The sequence below is a fragment of the Pleurodeles waltl genome, unplaced genomic scaffold, assembly GCF_031143425.1.
Source record: "Pleurodeles waltl isolate 20211129_DDA unplaced genomic scaffold, aPleWal1.hap1.20221129 scaffold_135, whole genome shotgun sequence".
NCBI lineage: Eukaryota > Metazoa > Chordata > Amphibia > Caudata > Salamandridae > Pleurodeles > Pleurodeles waltl.
Window position 1 is genome coordinate 271325 of NW_027149841.1, and position 25372 is coordinate 296696.

Below are 25372 nucleotides of genomic sequence, written 5' to 3' on the forward strand. Positions count from 1 at the left end.
GGATTATTTTAATGAGTAGCACATGCCTAAAGACACCTGAGTACTTGCGGGTCTCTGTACCTTATCTTGTTGTAGATAGTATAAGTTTGAAGGACGCAAAGAGAAGACTGTATGGTGACGAGTCCTGAGATCCTAGCCAGCATATAATTATATCATCTGCTTTAACCCAACTCAGTAGTCTCACGAGGACTGCATGCAGGTGTGTAGAATGTTAGAATTGTGTGATTTAAGTGAGTGAAATATGAGAATATAGTTCAAAGTGTGTTTTGATGCAGTTTAGTTTAGAGCTGAGTAGGATATTTTAGAGTACCTCCTCTAATGAAAGAACTGACTTCCCTTTGTCTTTCCTTTGCACCTCCATGCTGGTTTGTCCATTGATGTATGAGATTTTGATTTAATTTGAAATGCATATTGATCGGGCCTACACATTTCGATCATTTAGTGCTACTAATCTGAATATTGCCTTTTCTAACACTTTAACCATTAATAAACTTTCATGGTTAGAAAACTTAATCAGACTCTGAGCCTGATTGGGACCTTGGTGGAGGGGATTACTCCTCCACAAACATGACGGATATCCTGTCCGCTGTATTAGAAGTTCCATAGGATATAATAGAACTTGTAATGTGGTGGGCAGGATATCCATCACGTTTGTAATCCCATCCCCCAAGGTCGCTATCAGGCCCTCTGTCTTTCCTGTGGAGTGTAATGTTCTTCACATTTATTGAATATTATGTTTTGTTGACCAGGCTCAGTTGAGAAATTTGGTTCATCTGATAGTGCTTTATGGTTCCCAAAAGTTGCACAAAGAAAAGGGCTAAAAGTAACGAAATCTAGAAGTGTAAATATTGGATTGTATTTTGGTTATTCACTGCTGCTTATCCACAGGATGGAATAAACAGTGTTTTCCAACGCTTTGACGTCACCAGGCAAAGCGATTACTTTCCCAGTGGTCCCCTTGCATGCCCTGGTCTCCTGAGAGCATAGCTAAGCTGCACAATTGCAGCTGCTCATCACACCTACACTCCTTCACCTCTATCGGGTCCCCACAGACCCGAGAGAGGTAGGACAATTTGGATGGCACTCTGCCATCTTCTCCACCACCCATTGCTATCTGCCAACCTGTGATGACAGGGAATTCAAAACCACACAGGCACAGTCTTTGAGTAAAGGAAGGGACTGAGTAGAGGAAGGAGGTGATGCCTTGCTGTGCATGTTTTCCACCTGACCCCTCTCTCCATGCACAAGGAAAGTGGACTGTTGGCCCAATAAAATTCAAAATTATATTTCTGGATGCTGTGGCTGGTTAGATCAAGGGAAGAAGTGTCTACTTTGAGAACACTTTCTTCTGTTGTACTCTCAAAAGAATGAAAAGACTCTTAATATTTGCATAGCTATCAATAACATTAAGTATTTTTTCCACCTCGAGTTCTACATAATATCATCAACAACTTGAGCTTTGTGTGTCTGTTTGATTTCGCTTGGAACCCCATGTGTACAACAAATAAATTCCTAACAGATATACATCTATATTTCTGTATATTTTCACACCAAATGTAAGAGTGGAAACTATTTCTTGCATCTCAATCGTTATGAATAGTGAAATTCATGAGTAATAAGACAAAATAGGATGGAATTAGCAAATTGTAACTTAGTGCAGCATCAAAGGAGATCTGTATTTCATATGTTTTTAATCATATTTGTTCAGGAACCACATATGATTTTGAAAGATAAACTTCAATGGACTTACATTTCATGAGACAACCAATTATTTTTTCCGAAGCACAAGGCCGAACAGACATTTTTCGTTCTATTTCTTTTATTATTATTAAAATTGGTTTGACTTATCGATTGTATGTTCCATGTAAGGTAGAATAAATGTCAATAAATGTCAATAGTCTTGTTATAAGAAAACACAAATGGCATAAAAAGTTTTTGTCAGCATACTTTTACCAAGATCGTTCAAATTAGAGAAGATGTATATACAGTAAGCAAAATCTAAGAAAGTATTTCAGTTAATGTCAATATATGGCTGCTTTCGAGTGGTATATAAGAACAATATGTAGTGAGAGCTTTTCAATTTAAGAGCTTTGCAATGTCTGATTTGGATTGATTAGTATTTATGGTAACTTTTATTAGCTTCTTGCAAGCTTTCCTTTCCATCTTAACAAGGGTAAAAAAGTCTGGTAGCATCTGTTCATTTATGGTTTTTGTGAAATATGATGGTATAGGGTTTTCTTTATTCCCAGCTGAACTAGAGAAGTATTTTTGTATTAGATGGTTTCAAGTATTTGCTTTGATGTGAAGCTATCACATTTTTAGTTGTTGAAAAGATTACCAAGTTGCCGGCATATGCAGGATGAGACATTTTACTTGGCCCAGTTTTAGAGCATCCCCATTTGAATGCAACATCTCAGTGTCTCTATGTGTAGACGATGAAGTAGGGAGACGCTTTCTTAAATTCATTCTATGTCTTTATTTAAATTGTTAAATGGTAACAGCTTATGATCACTGTGGATGCTGGGTGCATGTTAAAGTGGAAGAAACAAAAGAAACTATTCCAAAGTCAGTAACATGAATAAAATTGTAATCTATCATAGATTGTTTTCTAGAAGTCATATAGGTGGTCACTAGTGAATTTCTCTTTAGGATGATGTTTGTAAAACAGTTTATGATTCTATCTACAGCTTTTCAATTTGAAGATTTATGTAGTGAAATAGGAACCAAATAAAAATCTTCTATTTCATTAAAGGATTAGCACTGAAACCTCTTGTTAATGTTATGTTTGTCTAGGAATGAGTATTGACTAAAGCTGTTACTCTGTTTTAGTTAAGTCTGCAATATTTCAAGAACAGTTCCATAATTCGCTGTTACCAAGACTTGGTCTTGGAGCAAAGTTATCCGGAATCCTGTTGGTTAGTGCCAAATATTGATTCAATTTATGATTCTTTGTTGCCAGGCAAGAAGGCGGACACAACCTAGCCATTATGTACAGAATAGTTAGAGAGTTTGATTTTTAAATTGTCTAATTCATTAGATGAGAGATAGTAAGGGCTATCAAAAAGTTTGAAGGAACCAGACACAGGTTGTGAACAAGCTCTGTTTCTTTGATGTAGTTGTCCTAAGATATAGGGATATTTTAATCTCTTTACTAGTTTTACCATCATCACCCATTCTGGCAAATCTTCTTTCCTGGCCATGATATGAAATAGCCATGTATCTGATGACCATAGGGCGTGTGTAATTTTCCTTCCTTTGTAGGTTTCAAAGAACTTCACACTAACCAACTGCTTAGAATTGATATTAGCAAGTTCATCATGTTTGTAACAGCCTCAAGATATTTTGTCTGTTCAATATATCATGAGGACCTTGGGAGAAGTATGTGGGACAAAAGTCCAGTGCAGCTGTTAATTTACTGAGAGGACTATTAGATAACTTTTAGATGCTGGTTGGTAGGTTCTACGAATGTATATAAAATCTGGTATATTTGAGCAAAAGTTCCTTATTATCCAGGCGAATTGAAATTGATGGCCTTTGTGCTAAAAGTTTACTTCTTGTGGGAACTAAAACACCGTTAGGATTGTGAATTCAATTACACAGTTTGCAGCATTAAAGAAACACACCATTTCAAGATAAATTTATGTGAAGAATGTAATGTACCCTTAGCTGAATCCCATTGGTTCCTCTCTTAGAAAAAAATATGTACTAGTGGTGGAAAGGATCAACAGTGAAAAAAGTCAACAGTTTGTGCAAAATTTGACTGAGATGCATCTTGTTAAGGCACCGGTTCTAATCCAGTTCTAATCTGCCTTTTTGTACGAGCTCCTGTTAGAAAGACATTAGGCTTTCTTTCAGAGTATCCTCATATTTCAGGTTGGTGCAGTGCAAGAATTCCTCCATGTCCCAAATATTGTATTGATGTCCACTCTTTTCTTGAGATTCTGCAGGACATTATCTTCAGCTATTTTTATTTTTTTCCTGGAGCCATTTTAAGTTAAAAGGAAGCCCAGGAAAACGTCCTTCTATGCGTTGCTTTAACTAAAAGACAAAGAAATAACAGTGGTTATAACTTAGCTGTTTACAGCATAACAATTTTATCCAAAAAGGAGAAGAAGTTCATTCTTAAAATTTTTAAGTGAAGTTTCCTGGTGCAGACAGCTGTTAATTGTGTCATCCTTAGGCACAAAGTGCAAGAGAATTGGGCACAAAACAGCATTTAAAGGCCAGCCACTGTTGTGATCAACAAGATTATTAGCATTAATCTAACCCTAAAAACCCTTTGACCACATGCAGACACAGAGGCCTTAACTCTCAGTGCTGACCTGTGTGAGGAATGCAACAGAGCCATCCACAACAAACATTATACCCCACAAGCGAAAACACAAGCACAGGACAGCCAATCCAACATTCCCCTGTTAAGCACTGCCAACGGCCCTGTGTTGCAGTCAAACACTAATGTTTTCACTTTATTTTATTGACAAACTGCGACAAACACAGGCATACAAAACTGTCATGTAAGTATGCGACCTATGAACATCCACTATTTATATGGTAGTCTATAATACTTAAAATGGATATTTGCAAGAAATTGGGTCATTAGTTGAATGGGGTGCTAACCCTCCTAAAGCAACAGCCACTATCCCTGTCAGGGGGTGAACTACAAAAGTCCCTAAATGAACCTGTACTCAACGCTCTGGTAGCTTGTAACAAATGCAGGCAGGCTTGACTTAGAGGCAATATGTAAAGTATTTATGCAGCACACAAACAGTAATAAAGTAAGAACACAACACAAGAAACAACACACACCAATTTAGAAAACTAGAGTAAATGTGAATAATTTATTTGACATAAAAATAACACAAATCCAATCAGTAGAACCGGGGTTATGAATTTTCAAGTTTTAAACTAAAAAAACTAGCAGCTCAAAGATCAAAGCGCCAACTGTTGACATCTAGTCATGTGAGACGAGCGTCAAAGTTAAAAAATATGGCCGACCGAGATGGAGGGCGGGTCGGATACAAAGACTGGATGGGGCCCGGTCAGAGCGGACTTTCAGGCTTAAAAGAAATTTTGAAGAAAATGTTCTGAGAAGGTCAAGTTCAGGCAGTGTCCGAGGAGGGAGCGTTGTCATTAGGGAGTGGCTGGATGAACTCAGGGTGAAGATTTCTATGTTCTGATTTAGCCTCTTTTTTGAAAGTCAAAATCTTCAGTGGGATGTGGCTGGAGGCAGTAGCAGCTGATAGTTTCACAAGGCAGGACACCCCTTTCGTGAAAGACTGCTGAACAGGATTTACTGCTGTGAAGAAGAATGTAGCGGGAGGTGCTGCAAAGTCAGACTGACCGCGTTGCACCTTAGGTGGATAGATGAGCAGGTTGGTCCTGGTTTGCTCAGTTCTCGGGGCAGTTTTTAGCCAAAAATGTTTTAAGTCCCAATTTTTGGATTGTGGCTATCTGAACACCTATAGCATCCCCACCAAGGGTCCAGGACTGGAGAGGCACCACTTGAGGGTGTTAAGGATTCACTCAGGCTAGGTCTAGGTGTGGAGCTCAAGATGGGTGGAGCCTTTTCTGTCCCTGAGGCTCTGATCACGAGGCCATCCAACTTCCCCTTCGAGCCCCTCTGACAGTCCTGGGTTTAACAGCAGAAAGAGGGCTCAGGCAGCACGCCAGACCTCTGGGGATTTAAGGCAGGCTCCCGGCAGCAATGCAGTATTTCCAGATGCAGCAAAGTGCCTTGTGGAGGTCACAGCAGGCCACAGCAGGCCACAGCAACAGGCAGTCCTCTGAGAGTTCCTACGCAGGTCCAGATAGTGAATTGAAGATTGGGTCTGAGGGGCCTATTTTTATACCTTAGAAGGAGAAATATCTAAAGACTGCCCTGTGAATTGATTGAAGTTTCCTAACACCCCTGCTCCAAGCTGGCTGCATGAACAACGCAGAGGTGACAAGACTTTTGTGTGAAGGCATTCAGTTGCAAGTGAGGGCTGTAATCAGCTCCACCCCCATCCTGCCTGCTGATGGCACATCCAGGCACATCTAATACCTCTGTGGTTTGGCTGTCAGAGAAGAATAAATAAAGTCCAAATGCCAACTACACTCAGTCATGTGACCCAGGAACAGGCTGCATGCGCCAAGTAGTTAAGGTAAGAAAATTCCAACTTTCTAAAAGAGGCATTTTCAAAACTGTAACTTAAAATCCGACTTTACCATTAAAGAGAATGTTTAATTACAATTTGTCAGACAACAAACATTAAATGATTACGTGCTCTCAAACAAGATGTAATAAGGTAACCCAATGTTATCCCATGAAAGAGGTAGGTCTCACAGTAGTGAAAAAATAATGTAGACTTTTTCACTATCGGAACATGGAAAACTTAGTGCATTTCCAAGCTTTTATTTACAGTGTACCGTGCCCTATGGGCTACCTAGGGACTACCTTAAGGGTTGCTTATATGCAATAGAAGGAGAGTTAAAGGCTTAGCAAGGGGTCAAGTCAAAATAGTAGTTTAAAACTATATTCAGGCTGCAGACCAGGGAAATGTTTCAAGGAGCTACTTAAGTGGTTGGTACAATAAGTGCTGCAGGCCCACTAGTCGTATTAAATTTACAGGGCCCTGGGTAAATGGTATACCCCTATACTAGGGAATTATAACTAAATCAGATATGTCAATCAGATGTAAGCCAATTTCATCATGTTTTACGGTGGAGCACAAGCCCTAAGGCCAACAAAAATGAATTCAGAAAAAGTAGGAGGGTGAATTAGTTCATGGATGAGCCTGCAGAGAGAACCATGTCCAACAGCATTTATTTTCTGAACTGCCTTTTCAAAAGTGTTTTTTGTTACTTAGGGGAAAACGCACATCTTCTGCCCTTGTGAGTATAATTTTTTTTAAAAACAACTACATAGCAAGCAGCCATCGAAGCAGCTACCTCTACATCCCCCACTCTCATGATTGACCTGTGGAAAGGATGGATGGAGCTTGTGAAGAAACAACACGTAATGTGTCTTGAAACCAGGCACCTAATGCCAGTGCTTACGTTGTTCCAGTGTTTGGCAGTGATCTCCACAGGCACCTCTTTCTCACATCCCAGCACATGGTGACACTGTCTGACTAATTTGTGCAAATGCACACCAGCAACAGTTTGTAACAATTCAGTATATATTAAAAATAATAATACCTGCTCTTCTAGTCCATCTTGACAGCTTTGGTTGACATGGAATGGTCACACTTGTTGTACAGCAAGGGTTAATAGGTATTTTTGGAACTGTCAATTGACAGTCCTGATTTGGGAAGTGGGTGATGCAAGTTGCAGTGGCTCTCACTATGGACCTGGAACTTATTTTCTTTAACAAACTAAGCATTGAATGATCTGTCATTCCCACGGTGGTCAAAAGAATGAGCTAAACTGCATGGGCAAAATATGCTGTTCCAAAATATTCAAATTGAAGATGTAGTGCTGTGACTGTCACTCATCCACCTTTGTAGTGCAAAATGCAGCATGTGATTGCAGCCACAATCTCACTGCTCCACTTACTTCATGCTCCTGCGCCACAATCCCTCAAGTTAGGAACACTTAAACTGCAGGTAAAATAGCAAAAGGTAAAACAGCCATCAAGAACAGAGAAAAAAAACTGTTCTCTTTATGCAGTCCTGCATCTTTAACAATGATGCAAAATAGATATTCAAGCATGTTGCTGTGTTTCAAGATATCTGTACAGGTTTTGAGATGTATTTTGATATCAGTTCATTAGATGGCTCCTTTAATGCCAACATTCTAATTGGCTGATTCAGAGTTTGACGGAGAAGTTACTCCATCGCAACAGCGACCGAGTATCCTCCCCTCCAAACTAAAGGTCCACCCTCCTGATAGACACAGGCAGACCTTAAGTATATCAGTGACAGAGGCTACCTGGCATACTACTCTCTTAGCCCAACAAATTAAGAGCCATCAGAGATTTGGCCATTCGACCACCTGTCCGATTTAGAGTGGGTAATTCAATGGCCAATTTTTTAGGCCTGTCACTGTAAGCTAAAAGCTGGAATTAAAGAGCAGTTAAAACTACAAAATGACCCCAACACCATGGGAGACAACTCCCACGGTGTTGGGAGCATTAGTTTTTGTATTTTCAAAACAAAATCCTGCTTTTGGATTTTGTTTTTAAAAATACAAAAACATGATAATAGTTGGTGGATAATCCAGTCATGTCAAACTTTTAATGCAGCTCAAACTTTTAACACATTGTCAGGACAGTGGTTTCAGCAAATGTAAAGAGATGTCCGCTAGGCAGACAGGCATCTTTAGATTTTGAGTCCGGTTACTCTGTCAGGCCCAAAGAATATTTTACTCTGTCACTCTGATGGAGGAAATTATGCAGACCAAACTTATAATAAGGCCCTAAGACTTCTGACTGGTGAAGGAAAATGCCTCTTTTTCGTGGCCACTTCTGCTGGTTTTTGGACTCTGCACACAAGGACACGTGTTTAGTACCCAGTGTATATGCTCTGACTGCTAAAAACATGTAAATTTGGTATACACCTGATTTGCCCATTTAACTTACATATAAGTCCCTAATAAATGGTAACAAGTGTACCCAGGGCCTGTAAGTTAAATGTCACTAGTGTACTGCAGCACATATTGTGGCACAACTAAACTGACTAGAAAAAGCATGGCTTCAAGGTTGTCCCTGCAGACTGGATTTGCAACCACTGAAGATGACCTCACCTTGCCAGAGGTCGAAATACCATCGACAATATACCTATATTGGCTGCTCTTATATTGTAGAAAATAACTCTAAGAAGTCATATGTCTTTTTTATTTGCGATGCACATTTGTTTCTTGCTCCTACATCACCTATCAAGGCACCCCTCTTCACTTAACTGTGAGCACTGGATCTTTATTATAACACTTAAAAATAACATTAAAATTATGAAAGTATGCAATGAGTAAATTAATTGAAATACAGTATTGATTAACTGCCTGTTTCTTCTTTGTCTTTGCCTTAAACTACTATGGACATGTCACTGTTCTATTGGGACTGATGCTAGTGTGAACCATTGTTTTTTTTAGTATAGGGACCCTGGTCTTCAGCAACCTACTGTAATCTAACTTCAACTTGGATTCAGTTTGCAGCTTGCCCAGCAGATGACTCATCAACAACCAAATTTTTCCTGAAAAACTTCTAAGTTCAAAGATAACTCTTTCACTGGGACCTACCTGGGTCTCGAATCTGACCGGCCTTAAACCTTAACTTCGTCCTGATCTAGTGAGACTAGTTAGCTACGGTTGGTCTTTGTTCTTTTTGATGCTAAAATTTAATTTGAATGATAAAAATGACAATAGTGTGCGGGTCATTAGTATTTCTTTTTTCAAAAACTACCTCCCACTTTGGGAGTTCGTTTTTGAAAAATAAAAAAAAGTTTGCAAAAGTTTGACAGCCGGCAGTCAGGTTTCATGGAGTCATCTGACAAACTTTTTCTACATAGACAGAAACTTCATGACGGTTTTCCTGTCAGTGTATAGAGCTGGGACTAGCTAGCATCTCTAAATGTGGCAGGCAGGGTGGTGGACGTAAAGTCCTCTGTCACCCTTTCTGCTGTTACTCCATCCACCAAACTCTAAATCAGGCCCTTAGGGGATGCCCACCAGACCCCTCAGACATCAGGAAATGCTTTCATGGACCTCCAGTTTTAGCCTCCGGTGATAAAACTGAAATCATTGGACTAATGTCAGGGCTACTATTTTCAATGGCCCAATCCGAGGCTGTCTTACTTGACAACTTGCCATTATTTTGAAGGTTTGGAGGCTGTGTAGCTTTCTCATGTAAGACATCAAAGTGTAGCAAACACTCGGGCACACTGTTGACTATTTCTAAGTGCAAAAAGGTCCTGAAGAAGGCTGTTGTAAGCTGAGGTGGGCAACCGAAACGGTTCCACTTTGGTGTACAAGTACAAACATTAGTTTGGAATAAGTTGCAGATGTTTCTTTTTTTGTGCATTAGGTGACCCAGCATCTATGCAGTATTCATGCTAACATTGTGCACACGTTGTGCATTGTTTCTCCCTTGACTAATTTATACCATTACATGAGTGCGTGTTGTGATATGGTTGTTTTATCTGCCCTCTTCCACTATCTTCTCTTCCGCTTTTGATGAAATTAATATTTATTGTCATGTTTGAAATCCGACATGGTCAGAGTGTACTATATGAGTTATTGTTGTAAATATCACTAACGTCTTGGATATTTACAGATCACATTGTCCACGCCTACTGTGGCTTTAGAATTACACTGTGATATAGAACTGAACATTAGACATGCTTTCCATGGTAATAATGACTTCCTGGATGGCTGAACATGAGGCCAGCATGCTCCCTATTGGTATTTCTTCGTATTTCCACATATGTGGACAGATTATCAAATGATATTGTAATCATCAAGAAATGTCTCTTAGGGCATTAGTACCATACTCGTGATGATATCTGCATGCTATAGTTTGGTTTGGTTTGGTTTGGTTCAGTTTTGAATGGGGGCAACACGTGTGTGTGTCTGTGTGTGTGTGTTGTAGATCTCAGGGAGATCATGTTGTGCTATAGAACAACTCTAATTTCTATGAATAGAGGATAGGCACAAGACCACTATTGACTGGCGAGGTCTGGTAGTGTACGTGACGTCACAGTGACCTTTAATGGAGGTCGTGGGCCCTCTGTTAAGTATTCACACCAATAAAACTGATTTACATATTTATTGTATATGGACTTATAGATCGGTAGCAGTGAATAATGGGGATATTTTACAGCATGGTGTTGTAACTGACATTAAGTAGACAATTAAAGCCTAGGTCAGGTTGTCTTTCATGCCACTCAGAATCCAGAGCGGAATAACATCCTTGTTATTCACTTTTCAATCATACTTAATATGATGTTGAGCATGGCAGGAAACATTATCTGTCCATGCTTTCACCTGTGATGGATCTGCAGAGGAGTAATAGGGCGACTGCACATACATGGCCTCTATCCCCTGTCCCAAATGTAAGGAAAGAAGCCCCCTCACCCCTCTGTGCCTTCAGCCTGGCTTCACCCCCAAAGCTCTGCTCTCTGTAGGAGAGGAGAACCATCAGTGAACTGCCAGGATCTCTGAGAGTCTGACAGCCCAGTCAGAGCAGCCTGGAACTCCTTTATGGTGCAACAACAGTGGAAGATAACTCTATTGCTACCTCATAGCAGTCGTTTACCAGGTTTAGAGTCTGGTATTCACAAACATAACAACATGCTTTTCATCAATCTTTCATGCTTGTTTGTCCTTCACAGCAGCACAACTTTCACTTCTCATCAACACCTTCCCATTCCACCCAAGAAGAAGTGATCCTTGCATTTTACCTTTTCCAGTAAACGCACTTGTCTTTCACCTGCAGTGAGTGTTGTAGTAACTTGCACAGATAGGTAGAGGAGTCCTCCAGCTGCAAAGAAAGAGAGCACACAGCATTAAATCCTTCCCCGAACATAAACTTATTAGTACAAGGGGAAATGCATTTACACGTCCATCTGATTTGAACATCGTGGGAGATATTTTTTACCCTATGGCCTGATCAGCTGTCATCAACACAACAACCTTTTGTTGCTGGTCCAGATTAATGCAGAACAAATACCGAGTGTGTCACAATATCATGACCAGAAAATTGAGGAATAAAACATCCACAGATATGCATAGGTTTTCTTTACCGGACTCCGCATCGCTGTGCCTTGATGATATAAGTATCTTGAGGTAAGAATAATAAATCTATATCTCCAGGTGCACTTACCTTCATGATTTTTTTGCTTGCAATATTTTAGTCATAATATTGTGGCCTTTCAATATCCTTTCAGTATTATTCCAGACTACAAGCCAAACCTTTTCACCCTAGGCTGGTGCCAGGATGTATACGAGCCCAAGTGATACCCCTGAAGACTAGGAATTAGATGTAGGCTTTCTCCATCTAATATAGATACTTTAAGCCATCATGGGTGAGGGGATTAGATTGTCTAATCTGCAGAATGGTGTCTCCTTTAGCACTTAGCAAGGGAAAGCTTTGTGAAAGTGTGCAGCACAGACAAGTTAGAAATGGCCTAAAGAGTGGTTAAATACACTATGCCCATATTTATGCTCACGGGAGTATTTCCTAATTCTGTTACTGTGGAATTGCTAAAGTTGTAACAGGTCCTTGTCAGCCACCACGGAACAGTGGGATGTGTCAGAGACTATAAAGTCAGGGCTTCATGCAGGTGGCTACAGGTAGTGGGTGCCAGCACTCAATTTTTGGAAGGTCCCGGACTTATTTTTCACTATTAAACTTTTCCCCGGAACACAAGAGATAAATGGAGAAAAGGGAGAACATATAAGGAACAGAAAGATAGGAACACAGTGACAAACAGAGAACACAGGGATGAAGAAGAACCTGGAAGAATGAGATGAAGGGTGAAGGAGTGTAGGGTGGCTGAAGAAAGAGGCATGAAACTAGGCAACCTTGGTGTTCTGCCGCCCAGCCAGTCTTGAGCACTAGAAATGGGCTCCTGAGAAACATCTCAGGCCTCTGCATTCATTTCATTGAAACACCAAGCACTGCATAGGCATGCTCCTATGGTCCCGCCTGCCACTCTATTAGACAGCACTAATTTGTCCAAAGCAGAACCTAATTCCTAATGAATTATAATAACTTTACCATGGTATCCCTCCTAACATCAGAAGGCCTCTTGGGGTGATGTAGGTATTCATTGATCGGACCAGCTTGAGGTCAGTAATACATGTGGGAACAGATGCACTGGAATCTGCATGCAGTCACTTGGAAAGGCCCATTCGGCAATGCAAAGGTGATGCCATCTTCATTACACCTTGAGAAGCAGTTGACTAGAGACAGGCTTCCAGTGGGAGTGTGTCATTTAATAACAATTTAACTCATGGCAACCAGTGGAGCCAAGAATGCAAGTGGAGTTGTGAGGTGGCATGCTGCGCGGGGGGATGTGTGGAGATAAAATATCCTAAACATATTGCAAAGACTTTAGGTAGCTAGCACCATGTGTCTTGTACCGTTAAAAGTATGAAAAAAAACCTGTGCATGGTGACACAGAATTTTACAAAAGTGGTCTCTCCATTGTTGTCATTTTCCTGGCCCTTACTGAGGTTAGTCTATCCTTATGTTGATTCATGAAGACATTGCCATTACTTTCTTCTTTTTATTACATAGATGTTTTTGTCTTCATCTTCCTATTTTTGTCTTCTCCCCTTCATAGGTTTATCTTCTTTTCTATTTCCAGTATCTGATTCAAAGGGGATGCAGCTCTTGATTTGAACTCATCTTCAAACTTGTGTCTCAACATTCCTTTACATTTGTGTGTTATTCTCTTTCTAACTACAATGATTTAGTCAATATATACTCAACGTCTTACCATCTTTTCTATTGCTGTCACTTTAGGATGCAACTCAACGTCTTACCATCTTTTCTATTGCTGTCACTTTAGGATGCAGTATTAGAACCTGCTTCCCTTCCCGTCCCCTTTCTTTTCTTTTTCTTTCTGTTGGAAATGGCCCTCTCTCAGGCTCACCCCCAAACCTTTTGCTTCATGTTCCTACTTGTGGCTGGAGTTTTGCTTGTTGGCCTTAGGACTTTGTGCACTTTACCAGTGCTAACCAGAGCTACAATGCTGTGCTTCTTTCCTAAAACATGGCTTGATTGGCATATACCTGACTGGCATATTCGAATTACATGTAAGTCCCTGGTAGAGTGGTACTCTATGTATGCAGGGCATGTAAATTAAATTCTGCCAGTGGGTCTGAAGTAATTATTGTGCCACACACTTAAGTAGCACTTTACAATATGCCCCAGGCCTATAATTTTAACTCCCACCTCCATGTCGACTTAGCATTTAAAACCCCTTGCCAAGCCTTAAACTCCCCTTTCATTACACATGTCACCCCTAAGGGAAGCACTGGGTAGCCCATAGGGCAGGGTGCTGTGTAATTGAAAGGTAGGACATCTATGTTTCAGTTTTACTAGTAGTGAAAAAACTCTGAAATTTGTTTTTCACTGCTGTGAGGCCTATACCCCACAGAGGATAACACTGGGAATTCCTTATTATATTTAATAAGCTGTAATTCCTAAACCAGAGGAGACAGCTATATCATCTTCGGTATCTATGAACTTGTACTGATAAACCCTCTTTAATGGTAAAGTTGAATTTATCATGAAAAGCTTGAAAATGTCACTTTTAGAAATTTGGCATTTTCCTGCCCATAGCCCTCTGGGCCTGCAGCCTGCCTTAGGTCACATGGGTGTAACTGACAGAACTTTGTGAATTCCTCCTAGATAGTCACACAATAGTGGGATTAGCAGAACCTGAATGGGCCATAAACTGCCTGGATGGCCTGTGGAGCTAAGAACAGCCCTACTTGCACCTGAATAGGCTGTGTTCTGTCACCACACAAGAGACATAACCAATCCTGTATTGTCAGTGCAGCAGCTAGGAGCCACGGCAGGGGAGGCAGGAAACTCCTGGAACTTCAAAGAAACTTTCTGGAAACGTCTCCCACCTTCTATGAGCAGAGCACCAGTGTTTGCTACCAGAGGCCAGCCCCCTGTGGAGCCCTACACATTCACCTGCACCCAGGACTCCAGAAGTGACTCCAAGGCCTAGTTTTGTTAGGCTCCTGTTCAGAGCCACAGGGACATAGCAGGCTCCCACTATCTTGAACCTACATCAGGACCCAGCCTGAGTGAGTCCTGAACACTAAAGAGGTCATCACCCACTCCTGGAACCTTAGTTGTGGTGCTAAAGTTGACCAAATGTCTTTGGTTGCCACTTTTTGTTTTTAAGCGCTATTTTGAATCATAAAACTTTACAAATTCATAACTCTACTTTAATTGGATTTTGATGATTTTTGATGGTTTTGGTGTCAAATACATTATTAAAATTGTCTCTATTCTTTCTAAATTGGTTGAGGATTTTTATTGTGTTGTTTTTTCACTACATTGCTGTTTGTGTACTGCATAAAAACTTAACACATTGCCTCTATGTTAAGCCGGACTGCTTTTTGTGCCAAGCTACCTAGAGTTAAACACAGGTTAATTTAGTTTCTGTGGTTCACCTTGCAAGGGATATGTAATTAATACAGACTGTAAAATGTTTGTAAAAATTGTAGTTCTATGCATTAATAATTACATTCCATGCATAGTTGGAATATAACAATCTGGGTTTGGCAAAGGCAGGTATATTATGGATACTTCTAGAACTTTTTTAAACATCATTTATTCTTTACTCTGCCCCTAGTACTTCCATTTTTGTGATTACTCTAAAATATTGTTATTTGTCACTAAATTATGGCGCTAGGCAGGGACACCCTCTCTCTTCGCTACATTTTATTTTATTCTTAGAAGTCTACTTGGAAAATGTTCATAGATTTCCTAAATAAACATAAAGACACAAAAATAAATTCAGATGATGTACTACATATATATATATATATATATATATATATATATATATATATAACAGATCGGACTTCTAGCTCAGCAGTTTTTGAGATTTTAACATCATATTCTGCCATATCCGGATACAAATTAAACATTCACAAAGCGTAAATAATGCTGCTTAGTAACTAAATTGTAACCAAAGCTTTAAGGATACAACTTCTGCTTGGAATAGCAGTAAAAGTAATGTTTTGGCATTCTTTACTTTAACTCAATCAGTGACTCCATTTTGCTTAATGAAGTCAGACAGTCATCAAAACAATTGTCACCTCTTTTTTGTCTTTGTGGGGTCAATTGTAAATGATTACAATTATTTCGTACTGGAGCCGGCGGCAATGTTGCCCCCATCAGGGGCACCTGTACCCTCATAATGCACACTGTCTGCATAGAAGACAGTGCGCATTATAAGGGTGTTGTGCAGGGGGACCCCTGCTCTGCCCTTTGCACATGTTCTCCGCTAGCCTTTTCATGGCAGTGAACCAGGATGTAATCAACAGGGTGGCGCAAATTCCAGCCTGCATCGCTGTCAGCCCATTGGGATCTTCGATCCTGGCGGTAGGTTGGCAGGGCTGCCACAACCACGGGAGTCCGACAGCCTCTGTGAGGGTGGCGGCCCTAGGACCGCTACACTCGTAATTAGGCCCTAAGACTCTTTTGATCTATATTTGATATATTTACTGTTGAATTGCATTCTACAATTGTTACACTGTTCTTTGATGCATTCATTTTATTAGTGATTGTGTGTAATTTCTACCTTTCATTTTATGAATTGCACTAAAACATTTTAAAATAAATGTTCTATGGCCTCATAATATTTTATTACTTTTTCTCACCATGTTTTCTATGAAAAAATAAAGGTTAAATTGACGTAATAGGTGAAAACAGTAAAAATGTCTACTAAAATGTAACATTTTAAACTCAACGAAAAGTGGAGTGATAGTGCAAGCCTCATAAATCTACAGGAAGGAGTGAAGATTAATGAGGAGGCCCTTGCCCTGTCCTGCAGCAGCGCTATAAAGTGCGGCCATCACTCCAGCTGTGCGGGATACTAAAGGAGAGCAGAGGAGGACTGAATGCTCCCTGAAGCCCGAGAACCTGAATTCTCCCTCACCTCAATAGTTGGGACATGTGGCCAGAAGGAAAAAAACATTAGGGCATGGTCTTCTATCAACCTCCAATCATTCCTCATTGTTGAAGAAACACCTTATTATGTGTCTGAGACTGAACAAGAACAATTTAACGCAGATCATATTTCTTAGCAAATTGAAAGCATGCATTGCTAGTAATTTGAGCCCCTTTCAATGGTTAGTGGCCATGGAAAACTCAATCAGTTTAATGTTAACCAAGATATCAGTTTCTTGCACTCCTTATGGGGGTGACTCTTATAGAACCTATGTTTTGAGTTAACTGTCAGTTGTCTGAGCAGGCATGCTATCGGTTTAGTTTCTGAGCCAAGTCACATTTTCTGTGCTTTACCAGAGGCTTTCTGGCCTGTGGCATGCCTTTCTGGTAGCCCCTTGCATATTAGGCTCACCTTGCAAGAACACATGGTTTATGCAAATGGTGATTGCCAATTGTCTCAAACAAGATTAGTCCGTTGCTATTTGGCTCAAACATGGCCTCGTCCACTGCCTTTACTACCAAGTCTACATCTTTCACCAAAACCTGTCCTTAAATGACCATGATGATCAATTTTCCAACATTGACCTCAACACTTGTAGAATCCGCAGATCAACCCCAAAATAGTGTGATTATGCAAACAGATAATTCATGAGGAGAACAGCCTGGATTGGCTCTTTTACCCAGGGCTAAAAGGGAGACTACATTGTAATTACTTTAAGCAGGCCTCCCTTGCTAGAAGCTTACTTCAGTTTTCCCCCATCTGAGCTGTTGTTACTGATTGCCCATCATCTGCAGTCCACCTTTTATCAGCAGCATGTTGGAGCACCGTTAGAGCATCCTCTGTCATTTACCTATCCTATTCCAGTAGAGAACCGCTTCCTAGTCTTGGCTGATCTGAACATGGTGGACTGACTGAGTGACCTGAATAGAAAACCTGTTGTACCAATGATGTTGGTGTCCCCAAATGTATTTTCATCCTACGCAATGTTTTGCCTACTGCATAACAGTGTAAGGGCAGGGGAGCACTCACCATAATTCTTTAGATAATACTAGATGGAACATTTCCGGCCTTGCCAGCAAAATAACAGATAGGGATTGGATTCACTTTATCACTAGATTTGATGCAATCATGCTGCAAGAGATATGGTATTTGCTCATGACACTTTTAGGTGGCTATTGCTGCTTCATAGTGCTTGTATGTCTGTCCCTTTCTAGCCCTGTGAAGGGCGGCCTTCTGACTCTACTTAAAGCCCTAACATTGAGAATCTAGCCTGTCTTTTTTCTGCAATTCAGGTCTTTAGATATCAGAGTACCTGTCTTGGACAGCAATTTTTTTATTTTTTGGAGGGAATTTTAATGCAAAAATTGGTAACTGCCAAACTTTCATTGATTTGAATGTAGCCAGTCATTCAAATAATTCTTATACCAACATGGATACAACAGGGGCAGTGCTTTAAGAACTTGGAATACATTTTGATGTGTGTAATGTGCAGGAACTAGTGGAACTGGTGGATGACTTACACACACAACATCCAACTATACTGGGTAGTGTGGGATTATAATCGATTAAGTGTTTGTTCCTGGAATGATAAATGTATGGGACAAGAAGTCCAGTGCCTTCAGTGATCACAACTCGATCATTGGAGGATTATCTATTCCAGCTAAAAATAGGGATATTAAGAACATAATCTCACTGAGTGCTCATATTAAAGATAAAGGTTTGAGATTGTGTTAGAAGGGGGCTGACATTATCATGCTATTTCACTACCTGGTATCGACAAATCTGACTTGGATTTGTGAGTGCCTGTCTGATGATTATCTTGGAGCAATTGGCAACAATCACCAATGCTTTTGTCATGATGCATATCTTCAAAAGGACAGTGTATCTAAAGTCAAGGTTCTATTTTTTTGTATGTTTGGATCCATCATATACAAAAAGTATTTTAGGCTCTTAATAATTTGATAGATTTTTCAACTATATATAGGTACTCACCACCAACAACCATAAACCGCATAGTTTCCAAGCAAAGAACACTCTTTGTAAAAGAAATTTACCTGTTTCAGGACATTTCCTAAAAAACAGTTTCATGAAAAAAATACCTGTAAAACAAATGTATCATTTTTCCTTACCTGTGTTTTTAGAAATGCCCACACTTTCTCCTTTGTTAGGGTTATCAGTAACTAGGACTGAGACCAAAAAGGTATACAAGTTTCCTGGGTTGAGGCCTTCAATAAGGAATGACTCAGAGCGCACCTCTCTAGTGCTTGATGGCTCCCCTCTGACTTCTATCAAATAAGAACTCATGTTTCCAGCAGGAGGCAACCAACTCAGAAATGCAGAGCTCATGGTGACATTGATGACACTTAGATTCTTCACCACATCTGGAACTGAAAAAAAGAATATGCAGAAGCAATTTCACTTGGATTGACTAGCAATGAAGCAATGATTAAGAATTTCTAATGAAATGTATTCAGTAATGGGGCAGAAATGCCTGGTATATTCTTCTTTCTGAGACTACTTGGAGAGCCCATTATAGGAAGCCATAGGGGTTGTAGAGGTACCGTTAGTGCTTGGGTAAAGCAGGTTTCTCACAGCTGCCGGTGCCAGTGTAAAATGCCAAGAAGGAAACCTGGACATTCCCATGGGACAGGAGTGCAGAAATGGATGTTCTACCATTCGTTCAGTGCTGCCAAGCCCCATTGCTAATCAACAACAACATCCATTATGTCCTGCCCATAGCACAGTGAGTACATACATCTCAGTCCAAAAATATGAGTTAGTTGAATCACCCGATTTGATTGGAAAAACCCAAACTCCCTTGTTTAATGTAACTGGAGGTCTAGCTCTGATGGTAGAACTGTGAGGGAGGGAGATTAGCCAAGGTATAGATAGCCAAGGTAAAAATAGTGGCACACTAAAACTAATGCACAAAATTGGAATGAGATATTTTCAGTCTTTTAGTTAATCCTTATCATGATAAATACTTACCTAGCCAACACCTCCTGCATGGTCCTGCCTCTATAGCATTGCAGGTGGCAGGCATCCAAGGGGGCGCGGCAGGCACAGATTACAGTGTCTCCACCATTCCTGGAGGGAAGATTGGAAATCTGTGCCTGCTGCATTTCATGTTCTTCTTCCACAATAGTTATGCCAAACAACAATGCAATCTCACTGAAGCTGGCTGCAAGAAGTGTAATGAGATGGCTCACTTCAGCCCTGCATATTTGGATACCCATACTGTTCACAGGCAACAGTCCATAACAGAGCATTGGCATTGCACATGCAGCTTTATTATGCTTGGAAAGCCAGAATGCAGCTTCAAGCTCAGCTTTTGCCCTTGATCAGCATCTGCCCTTGCCAACGGACTCTACAGCAAGAAATAAATGTATCTGCACATGAGCAAGAGGCTTTGTGTTGTTCACAAATATTTGTCTTCATTTCCTTCAATAGGATGAAACATCAAAAACAGAAGTTATTTTTTCAAGTTGGTTTTGTTTTGACAGCTGCTAATGCACTTTTAATTTCTGAATACATATGTATCTCTTTACACGTTTTGCAAAAAACACAAAGGAAAAAACACATTTACCATTAATTCAAAGCAAATATCACCTCCTTCTAAAATTAGTTTACCACACTCAGGGCATATCCTAAAAGCCACACTTTCAATATATAAAAGTTGCAAAATTAGTGATTCCTGTCATCTTAACTGTATACACAAATGCACACATTTTCACCTCTCATTGGGTTCTCAATCCCTTAGGCAGTATCCCGGCACCAGCAGTGGCTGTGGAGAAAACAGATACAGTAGCCAGGGCGAAACCAAGATTTTCACGATCGCCAATTGACCCATGGAAGACAGGGGGAGCGACAGCCCTTTCTAAATCTTCACCTATTAGATGCACATCGGAGTAACATAGGGTCACCCCTAAGTATCTAATTGTGTTGAACCGCTAACCACGTGCACAGCACGTTTTAATGTGTGTATTCATCCATGTTTCAGAGAGGGAACAAACAGGATTTGGGCCAAATTATGTACAGGCTTCATAGGCCCCCAAATCTGTCCAGAATGGACACAAGAGGTTCTGGGAAAGAGTTGACCTCCCCTAAGTAAGTCAAGGCATCATCACCGTATAGCGACACGATGTGCAGGTAAACAGCCACCTGTACCACCTAAGCCTCTGCCTTAGTGCTGTGACAGCGCCCCAGAGGCTCAATGGCAATTGAAAAAAATTAGCGGTGATGGTGGGCTCCCCTTCCAAGCGCCCCCTCTGTATTTCAATACTGTCTGATATGTGGATGCTGATTTTAGCACATGCCATTGGGTTGCAGTACATGGGTCAGTACCCGTCTCAGGAAGCCTGGGCCCATCCCATGGTGCTCCAACACCCTACACAGATAACCTGAGCTGAGGGTGTTGAACGCCTTTGCCCTATCGTGGGACACCGCTAAGGTATCTGCAGCGTCTCCCTCTTGAGACCCCATCAGGTTCAGTAGTTGATGAATATTCATAAAAGTGTTGCGTCCTGGTATAACCCTATTTTGATCGGAGTGGACTTATTTACCAATTACTGGCAGCAGCTGGTTCACAAGGATCTTTCCCAATATTTTGGTGTCAAGATTCAACAGGGAAAGACTGCCATCCTGTTGATTTCTTCTGGGTTTGGGGAGTACTACAATTTGGGCCTCTCTCTGAGGATGGGTGGACGCATCCCCACCTCTGACGCCTCCTTCTACAGTTTCAGTAGGTGGGACTTTAGCAAGGTGGTGAACGACACATATTATTCTAGCGGGAAATAGTTGTACCGTGGTGTTTTATTGCTTGCCATTTGTAAGATGGCCTCACCTCATGGATCTCTTCTGCTTGCAAGGGTACCTCTAGCTCTGCATCCTGGAGTGGGTCCAGGTAGGGGAGAGGGACCTCTCGCAGGAAAACTTGATTCTGGTCTGATGCAGCAACGCAATGTGACATGTACAAAGCACTATAACAGGTCACAAACGCTGCATTTATGTCGGCCTTGTAATAACTCAGTCCCCCCTTCTCGATGTGAATAGTCCCAAGGGGAAGTGGGGTATCTCCCCCCACAAAACCACACCAGTACTTCACCTGCCCTGTTCCCATCACTATGCAAGTTGGCAATATAATCTTTGTAGTCAAGTTTTGCAAGTCTGGCTCGAGTTACAGGTGTCACTATCGAAGCTCGCGGAGTGACTCCATCTAGTCTGTGAACCTTGGGGTAACCCGGTCAAGGCCCCGGAGTTCCCACTCAATGTGCCACAGATCTATTCACCTCTCAACCCATGTTGAAGCAATACATTGACCCTGCAAAACCACTTTCTGTGCTTACCATTACGAATCTCCTATCACATATCTTTAAAAGGTGGAAAAACACATCTTCTATAAGTATAAATTTGTAAAGAAAATTAAAGATATCAAAAAGTGATCAGCGTGCACCAAGTGAGTTGAGCACATGCACCCACCATTGAAAAGATAAATGTGGTGGGGAATTCGAGGGAGTGTGCAGGCACAGATTCTCACTTCCATTGACACAAGGAGAACATACTGGAATTTTATTTCTACTGTACCTCCCATTCGCCTACAACAGCCATGGTCAACATCAATGTGCTCCGAATGGAGTAGTGGGTGCTTGGGAGGCGGAAGACTGTGGACATTGGACGTCCTTCCTTATGTTACTCATAAACCTCATGGTAGCCAACCAATGTAGCAGCAGCCTTGCAACTACTTCTTTGTTATGCATGAAAAGCCAAACAGCAACTGGAAGCTCAACATCCGCCCTTGACTACTGAAACTCCTACTGATCGGAGGCCCCAACTGCAAATTGACACCTTTTATCTGGAAAAAATGCAGTCCCACATTTGCAAGTGACCCTTCTCTGAGACAATATTTGTTTTTTTTCTATAAGCTGGATTTTATGCCCTTTCAAGTTATAGAAATGCACTACTATTTTCTTAATATTTCTGTAGCAAGTTGCAGAGGGTCAAGAATACATTTTTACCAAGGCTTCTGGCAGCCCCCCAATCTACTCTTTCATTTATGTGTCATTCAGAGGTGGGTTTGTCCCTCATAGAGGACAATATTAAGTTGGACCCCTTGCTACTTTGGATTAGAATATGGGGTACATTGGGAACTTCACTTTCGAAGGATGTATTGGAAGATTATCTTTCCCAGGATTATGCTCTTGTGATCCAGTGAATCAACTATATTAAGGAGGGCATTAGAGAATTAGGTCTCCCAGAGCTACTTTATAATTGGTTAAATATTAAGCCTGATGCAGTGGCTCAGGTGAAAGAGGTATTTAGAGAAAGGCGGGATATTTGTCATCAGCCAAATTTTGACAAACTTGGCAGTAGTACCAATTAAAATCTGTTTAAAACATCATTGAGTTGTGATTTTTATTTAACATCAATTTTTTTGTAGATTTTATTTTACCAGGTTTTCATTTAACTCATTACACTTAATAGTGGCCTTTCCCAGGGATGTCGATAGGAACACAATATTGCCAAGTTGTCCATGCGATAATACCTCTAAACAAAGCATTATGCACTTTACACTTTTTTGTCATCTATACTCCCAACCCAGGAAGTGCTTTCTAACCCCATTTTTACATTTGTTCAAGATTAGATTTATCTTATTGCAAAAACTGTGCAATTTAGAATATTGTGTTGCAATGGCTAACTTTGTTCACTGTGCAATGAGAATTAGAAATACATATAGGGAATTGTAATGCTTTAAGTCCAACGCATATGGCTGCTTTTGTACGAGGCTGTGACTTCTTGTAAGACTTTGCTTTTAGTCTCTTTTTAAACTTGTTATTTTCAATTGTGAACTCTTTTAGTCTGTGCTTTAATGGCTTTTCTTTAGCAAAATAATGATAATTTGACTGACTGACTGACTGACAGTAGCTACTTACAGGTTTTGTGAAACAATATCCAGCCAGACAACATCAACACTTTAGAATCACATCAATTCAAAGCACATTTCATCTCATTTTAAAACTGGTTTGTCACATTTGGGATATCATGAAAAATCAGTAAACTATACGGCTACATCATCTCATTTGTGTATTTGGAAATTCTCACTCTTTGCCCTCACACTGGGGCATCTGTCACCAGGACAAACACCAAAAAGGTGTACAAATTTCCTGGGGTGAGGTCTTAAATGAGCACCCACTAAGTTTGCACCTCCAGAGAGGGCGATGGCTCTCCTGTTACATGTATCAAATAAGAGATCTTGTTTCCATCTGGAGGTAGCCAGGTCAGAAATACAGAGTGTGTGGTGACATTAATAGCACTTAGATTCTTCACCATACCTGGAACTGGAAGGGAAATTCATGAAAGTAAATATTAGGATGTTTTCAATCAAAGTAATGGTATAGGAATAAGCACAATATGCATTCTGGTGGTGGTACTTTGAACCTACACTGCAGGTTATTTTTTACATATGCAAGATGCTTTGTGTGGTGGTAGACAGGCAGCATGCCCTGCTTCTTTAGGATTTTGTGGGGCATAACATGCCAGTGTAGCGTCCCACAAAGGAAAGTTGAAAGCTCCACATGCTCAGGACATGGAATGATGGACTACCATCAGATAAGAGCTGGCAGGCCTTAGTGACATCCCACAACAATCTTACTTTTTAGACAGTTAATGATGGAATCACCTAGCGAATACATCCATCTTATTTTCATCTTGAGAGAAGGAGCCAGCGAGCACAAATAAATGGTCAGGCACAAACACGAGATGTGCAGCAAAGGGTGAGAAAGGAGATGCTTGTTTGGCAGGGGCGGCATAATTGTTTGATGGTGGTGGGGAGCCAAAACCAACTTGTGTGGAGAAAAGATGGCAGTGGGAAAAAAGAACGATGGAGGGGCCCGGCCTGGCAGTGCCTGGAGCCATCAGAATTTGGAGCTACAGCTGAAGCCAGATGTGCCAAACCAGCATAACTAAAAGGAGCAAGGTTTGCTGGTGTGTGCAGAAAGTGTCAGAGCCTTCCCAGAGCCCTCTTTGTTCACACTCCCACCTTGGAAATGAAGGCAGAAGGCAGCCGCCGGCAGCCGTCGCTGTTGAAACAGCAAAGATCAGATAATGTGTCTTTGTGTGGGAGTGAGGTGGCCGGTTTAATACAGGTGCACCTTCTGCCCATGGGCCCTTTCCTCCCCTTTTTAGGGTTGAGCCTGCAAGTGCATGGACTATCACGTGTGTCTCGCTTGCGAGACTCTGTTGTGTTCAGTAAAGGGCTTGGAGCCCACCTGTTGCTCATCATTTGTTGGCTTTCCTGGCAGTCTTCTTACAGCCTGGTAACTCATCAAGGCACGTCTGGCATCAATTCCTTTCCTCTGTGTGGAGAAGGGATCAAGCACTAATTGATTCAACTTAATTAGTGCATTTCCGCTGCTCCCGACGTGATCGAGGTACTATTTGTTCTATTTAACTTCTAGTGCCCTGCAAACAGAAGGCTTGTGATTGACAAAAACGTGCCCAACAGGACAAACAAAATAGCAAAGTTTTATTTTTGAAAGCTGGCTTTCTTTTATTTTGGCAAATCATCTTTTCTCACTTTCCACTCATGTTTATTTTTGGTTTTGCTTGTGGGCGCTGTTGTCAAAAGATGACAATTAACTTGTTCATAATATTGCAAATCGACAGTGTTTCTTTATTTTGTGTTATCTCTAAAATGGTGCTTTAACACATAATCATGCAGTACACCCCAATCCATCCCACTCAAATCCGCCCCACTA

General features: G+C 40.8%; 1 protein-coding gene across 3 annotated transcripts in view; it reads right to left on the reverse strand.

Annotated features, from left to right (window-relative positions):
• Positions 1-1674: 1674 nt before the first annotated feature.
• Positions 1675-25372, reverse strand: part of LOC138273992 (tenascin-X-like) — a 193138-nt gene continuing 169440 nt past the window's right edge. For all 3 annotated transcript variants that reach the window (XM_069218927.1, XM_069218926.1, XM_069218925.1), the window contains 3 exons: positions 18749-19006; positions 11376-11455; positions 1675-4038 (listed from right to left, as the gene is read on the reverse strand). In XM_069218927.1, the coding sequence (XP_069075028.1) occupies positions 3958-4038; positions 11376-11455; positions 18749-19006 (419 nt within the window). In that variant the 3' untranslated portion in view covers positions 1675-3957. The remainder of the gene's footprint in view (positions 4039-11375; positions 11456-18748; positions 19007-25372) is intronic.